General features: G+C 53.4%; 3 protein-coding genes across 3 annotated transcripts; 1 reads left to right on the forward strand and 2 right to left on the reverse strand.

Moving 5' to 3' along the window:
* Window positions 1-104: 104 nt before the first annotated feature.
* On the forward strand, window positions 105-498 carry SCP_1403340 (DNA-directed RNA polymerases I, II, and III subunit RPABC5; the record flags this gene model as incomplete). The annotated part of the gene is made up of 4 exons (XM_027764038.1): window positions 105-107; window positions 157-248; window positions 307-401; window positions 461-498. The coding sequence occupies 4 exons, from the start codon at window positions 105-107 to the stop codon at window positions 496-498; spliced, it is 228 nt and encodes a 75-aa protein (XP_027619839.1).
* Window positions 499-847: 349 nt separating this feature from the next.
* Window positions 848-1,239, reverse strand: SCP_1403350 (hypothetical protein; the record flags this gene model as incomplete). Its single annotated transcript, XM_027764039.1, has 2 exons — window positions 848-964; window positions 1,027-1,239. The coding sequence occupies 2 exons, from the start codon at window positions 1,237-1,239 to the stop codon at window positions 848-850; spliced, it is 330 nt and encodes a 109-aa protein (XP_027619840.1).
* A 939-nt stretch (window positions 1,240-2,178) lies between these two features.
* On the reverse strand, window positions 2,179-5,509 carry SCP_1403360 (Plasma membrane ATPase 2; the record flags this gene model as incomplete). The annotated part of the gene is made up of 7 exons (XM_027764040.1): window positions 2,179-2,514; window positions 2,566-2,893; window positions 2,948-4,531; window positions 4,589-5,001; window positions 5,053-5,238; window positions 5,295-5,317; window positions 5,371-5,509. The coding sequence occupies 7 exons, from the start codon at window positions 5,507-5,509 to the stop codon at window positions 2,179-2,181; spliced, it is 3,009 nt and encodes a 1,002-aa protein (XP_027619841.1).
* Window positions 5,510-6,000: the final 491 nt, after the last annotated feature.

Raw genomic sequence — 6,000 nt, forward strand, 5'->3', positions numbered from 1 at the left:
CGCGACCACTGTCAGTGACCCGACCATCCTGAAGGTTCGATCTTTCTTCGAGTCCACGACCACGCCATTTTACACACGGAACGGACAGTCTCAAAAGCATCAGAATGGTACGCCCGTTTCCCTGAACTTTTTCTGTGCTTTGATTGACTTGTGTAGATTATTCCTGTCCGCTGTTTTTCGTGCGGGAAGGTCATCGGAGACAAGTGGAATGCCTACCTCGAGCTTTTGTCTAAGGACGTCAGTGAAGGGTGAGTTTTCACAATATGTCTTACCCTCTGTAACACTTAAGTTTTTCTGCCCCTGTAGTGATGCTTTAGACCAGCTTCAACTCAAACGTTACTGCTGTCGGCGCATGGTGCTCACGCACGTAGATCTCATCGAAAAACTGCTGCATTATAACCGTTCGTCGTCATGTTTTCTACCTGTTATGCCATTGGACTAATCTGACTGTTACCGACAGCGTACGAGAGGTCAAGAGACAAGCCAAACTTCACCTGATCCTCGTTCATTGTTTCTTCCTATATTGTGTGATACTACCTGTATTCTGTCCACTAATACATCATTGATTTCCTCCTCCGTAACTCCTGTATCTTCTTTCTATGAAGCCTTGGTCGGTTTGCTTTCGTGAGTGACTTCTAGCAATTTACATTGCGCTACTGTGGACGTGAAACTAAAGCCCACTGCCAGGAGTTAGCATGCTTTTCATACGCAAGACTTAGCGACCGTCTGCAGACTTGGCGCTATGGGTACCATGCGGTGTCCTTCTCCAGTATGAAAATCTCATGCGCCCCCATCATTCACGTATCGGCAACCCATCCCTGCCATCAGAGGCATGCATTGGTCGAACTCAGCGCTCGCCCCGAGCTGTAGACTTCAGCCCGAAAAGAAAATCGTAACCTTCGTAGTCGACTCTGGGACTAATCTTGGTGAGGCTGCTGATCATTTTCTTCTCGGGATAAACCACCTTTTGTCGATCCAGCATAAGAGTCAAATGCATCTTTGCACGCCATACACGCCTCCACTGACTGATCCCTCCGGCGCACGGTTGTAGCAAGTGATATCCTTGTTCGTGCGTTTGTGATCCGCAACCGCTAGCAGTGCTTCTGCAATGTATTCGCTATACTCCAAAACGAAATGATTACCGTAATGGTGACCATTGTCGTGCGCCAGGGGTCCCCACACAGACCCAGCACTTCTCTCACTCTCCTGGTTGAGGTCGTCGACGTATTGCCGGGTCATCCCAGAGTCAATGTTCCTGGTCATTCGGTGAGACGTTATCGCCGCGCACATCTCCCGGAAACTCACCGATTTCTTGAGTGTGTCTACCACGGACTCGACAGAGGAAGCAACGAGCCCTCATGCTGCGTTGGAGACAGCGTCCACTTGTCATCGATTCTCGCTGAACGCGGCTTTGACCTTAGTAAGCAGCGGAAATCATCCGCTCAGCGAATCATGACTGGGGATGAGGATCAAGTGTGGTTTGCAGAGGCAGTCAAGAAGGACGTCGGCGACAAGGTCCTCGTCGGCGCCATCCGGTAGATCAGAAGAACATCGTGCTGGTGGGGGCATTTGCGGAGGATCTGGGAGTGAACTGTCTGCACGCCAGATTAAGAGGCTCTACGGTCGTGCTGGAGTGTGGCGCAAGAGATGACGTTCAACAACTAGAAAATAGCGTCCGCGCACCGTAACAGCCACTTGCGAGTCAGAACGTGCATTTCTCCCGAGAACGGGACGTCGCCGTACTGGAGTCGATGAGCAAGAGTTGGAATGAGCGTCAATCAACTCTTAACTTCACCGTCAAGTGCATTTCACCTCGCACGTCCACTAGCATAAATATTCTATGGCCTCAGCCTCTATTATTGCCTAGTGTTATGGTAAAGTATAAATCGTCTTATGCCCTACAGGAGAATTACGGGTAATACCGCAGCGTCATGATCAAACTACATGAAAGGCCGGACGAGTCATGATGAACGAGAAATGAACGTGAACAGACATCCAAGCGCAACGATTGGAGCCATTGACAAAAACAGACTCGATGGTGTCTATGCAGGTAAAAGACGTAATGATAGGCGGGGTATAAACGATGGGGGAAACGAAGAGCATATTAGAACACCGCAAGAAGTCGTCGTCGTTGCTCAAGGCCAGTTATCAGCGTCATGGGGAGTAAACTCAAGTCATCTATGCAGCAGTACGGGATGGGTTGCGTGCGAGAGTGGCACCAGCGCGCTGAGCCTGGATGGAGCTAAAGCGCTGGAGCTCGTCCGGCTTCATGGAAACCTTCTGGCCGAAGCCGACCTTGCGGGCAGCGCGACGGATGAACGATACACGGTTCGAGTACAGAGATTCGTGGACAGAGGCAGCGCGAGATTGGGTGCGAGTGATGGGGACACCGGCCAACGCAGCGGCTTGAGTCTCCTCGGCAAGCTTACGTTCATGACGAGCGCGGATGCGCTTGATAACCGTCGCCTTCATCGCGAACTTGATCCAGTCTAGGGGAAGGAACCAGAGAATGTCCTAACGCAAACATGTTAGGCTGAGAACGCAACGAAAAAGGATGGTACTTACCCAAACCCAGACAATACCAACCCAGCCGGCTGAAATACCGTGAATCTGAGTGAAGCCCCAGTCCCCATACACGGCAATGATGGTGGATACGAGTTGAGCAACACAGAACGCTCCCATAAGGGCAAACGATGGGCGCTCCATGAAAAAGAAGCTATGTGACCGCGTAACGAAGATCAGAGCCTGCGAGATAATGGCGACTTGCAGGTACACGATCGCGTGGAGGACTGGGTCGTTGTGGGTCACTGGCGTGATGGAGTTGTTCATGAAGTGAACACCGAACTTATCGAAGAACCATGTTGTGCGAAGACAAATAGCAACGAGAGCGATGCTAAGACAGAAGGCGGTTATTAACATTTCACTAGACTGGATAATGAACACTTACGTCGAGAGCGTGAGGTACAGACCGTAGGCGATGGCGTACGCGAAAATTTCGATCAAGTTCCAACTGTCCGGAGTGTTCGAAGGGAGGACACGGTCGACAGACAACGTCATGATGGTACCGTCATTGAGAAGGGCGATGATCAGAATCATGAACGGTGGGAAGTCGAACTTGAACGCGAAGGCGAGAATCGCGAAACATACCACGATACGAATGGTGACAGCGCACGCATAGATCGAATAATTCCGCATACGTTGGAAAATGACACGCGAACCGCGGATGGCGTGGACGATGGTGGACAAACCGGGCTCCGTCAAGACAATGTCAGCCGCACCGCGAGCTGCGTCGGTGGCACCCTCGACAGCAATACCGACGTTAGCGCGAGACAAAGCGGGAGCGTCATTGGCACCGTCACCGGTCATGGCGCACAGGTGGCCAAGGCCTTGGAGGCGCTTGACGATTTCGTACTTGTGCTCGGGGAAGACCCCAGCGAAACCGTCAGCATCCAAGATCATTTGGTCCAGAGAGGCATGCTTGCTACCAGGTGCGGGGCCGTCCTTAAGAACCTGAGCGGGATACATATGGTCACCGAGACCGAGACGACGGCCAGTCTCCTTCGCGATGGCGAGCTGGTCACCGGTAACCATCTTGACACGGACACCGAGTGCAATGGCGTCGTCAATGGTTTGCTTTGTGTCCTCGCGAGGAGGGTCGAAAATGGGGAGTAGACCAATGAGCTCGAAGCCGTTACCCTCACCCTCGGGGTCATCGCCATCCACCTCCTCATACGCGACCGCCAGGGTACGAAGACCACGGCCAGCCAGCTCCTCAACGTCGGCCTCCAGCCTGGCCTCAAGATCATCCGTCTTGTTACGCGTGCAAAGTTCGATGATGATGCCAGTCATACCCTTGGTGACACGCTTGAGCTTGCCCGACGACTCCTCGCGGTACGTGATCTCGGTACGTTTGTCGACGGGATTGAATGGCTTGAAGTCGAGGAGCTTGATACCAGCGCGAGCGCGAGCTGGATCGCCAATAGCGAAGACGACGCAAGTGTCGATGGCGTCCTGGTTCTCCGTGCGTGACGCGTACGACGACAGTAGAATGACGTCCTCGGCGGAGAAAGGACCGTAGGTACGAATGGTCTCTCGATCAATGGTCAGCTTATTGGTAGTGAGGGTACCCGTCTTGTCGGAGCACAAGATGGTGACGGCGGCCAGTTCTTCGATCGCGGTGATACGGGTAACGATGGCCTTGTACTTCGCAAGCTGCTGAGCACCGACAGCGAGGGTGACCGACAACACCGTAGGCATCGCAATCGGGATTCCACCGATCAAGAGCACCAAGATGTTGTTGAGACCACGACGGTACTGGAAACGGAAGCCGGCGTACAAGCAGAAAATCTCGGCGAGTACGAAGATGCCAATGACGACAAGACAGAATGATCCGATCTGGGCAAGAATCTTCTGCAGGTGTCCGGTAGTGTCGTCGTCCTGGCCAACGAGCGACGCCGCGCGACCGAAGAAGGTGTTGGGACCGGTCGAGATGACCACACCTTCGGCCTCGCCCTGCTTACACGTGGAACCCCTAATGGAAGTGTGGTTACAACGCAGCACACGACACGACAAAACTACAATCACTCACGAAAAGCACTGGTCGCCGGTCTTCTTACTCTGAGGCAGCGACTCGCCGGTGAGAGCGGCTTGATCGATGGAGACATTGATGGCCTCCGTCAGACGACTATCCGCGGGTACAATGTCACCAAGCTTAAACGAAACCATATCACCCGGAACGAGTCCAGCGGACTCGATCTCCTGCCAGGTACCATCCCGCTTGACCTTCGCCTTGGGGGCGAGAGAATCCATGAGAGCCTTCACGGCGTTACCGGCGTTACGCTCCTCGTAGAAACCGATGGCTGAGTTGACCAAAAGCAACAGGACGATACCGACGAAATCTTGCCAGTCGGGAGGCTGGTGCTCACCGTTCGAAAGAGCGATGGCAACCAAGGCGGCAGCCTCCATGACCCAGGACAACGGGTTCCACATGAAACTCAGAAACTAATGACGGAAATGAGTGCTCGCCCGAAAATCAAAGCGTAACGTGCGCACCTGGAGGAACGCATTCTGCTCCTCCGACTCGAGCCTGTTGGGACCGAACAGCTCGAGACGGCGCTGAGCCTCCTCCGTCGTCAACCCATTGTCGTCGCACTGGAGGAGCTTGAATACATCCTCCACGATGATTGTCTCAAGATCGACTTTCTCCTTGTCGTACAAGTCCTCGGCCCGTAATTGGATCTGAAGACGATGGTCAGGAAGATACGAATGGAGAGAACCCAACTAGGAATATGTACCGTGGACATGTCCACCTTAGCATCTGCGAAAACGTCAATACGACGGAGCAAGTCGACGGAAAAATGGAAAACTCACGAGTAGCATCCACCTTTTCTTGACCGAATTCCTTATACACTCTCTTTTTCTTTTCGGGCTCCGGGAGATCAATAGGGACGTGGTCCTCGACCTTCTCGTTGGTCGAGCCAGCCTCCTTTTCGACATTGGGGTCCGACATGAGCAACTGAGGATGGAGGGGGGTAAAGGGACGGAGAGTTAGGGAAAACCCTAGGGGAATCTAACCGGGCGCGCTAGAGCGAAGGGACGAGACGACTACGCTGTGGTGGAAGGGACGGAAGAAAGGATAGAAAGCACTGAGTTCGCACCGGCGCCTTATATTGTGTCAACCACCGCGTCAGATCAAAAACAACAAATATGCGTCAACAAGTCAGCCTTCCGGACCAAACGTTCGGCACGTCCTTCGGCCGCTCTCCTGCCGCTTCCCAGTCCCCTGAATTTCACCTCACCTCCCACTTCCGTCAAAATCTCAAGCCGCGGGTCCCCGATACCATAGAGCTATTTCTGCCCGCCGCAAGCCTGCAGCGCCGTCAAAGTCCTCCAACCCTTTCGCCTCCCCGACTCGGGTTTGTACGGAGGTATCCTTCCCGTCCGCGACGACAGTCGTGCACAAATCTGCCAAATACTCTCTCCGTTCGACGACGTCCATCC

The sequence above is a fragment of the Sparassis crispa genome (assembly GCF_003851025.1).
Source record: "Sparassis crispa DNA, contig_000013F, whole genome shotgun sequence".
Taxonomy (NCBI): Eukaryota; Fungi; Basidiomycota; class Agaricomycetes; order Polyporales; family Sparassidaceae; genus Sparassis; species Sparassis crispa.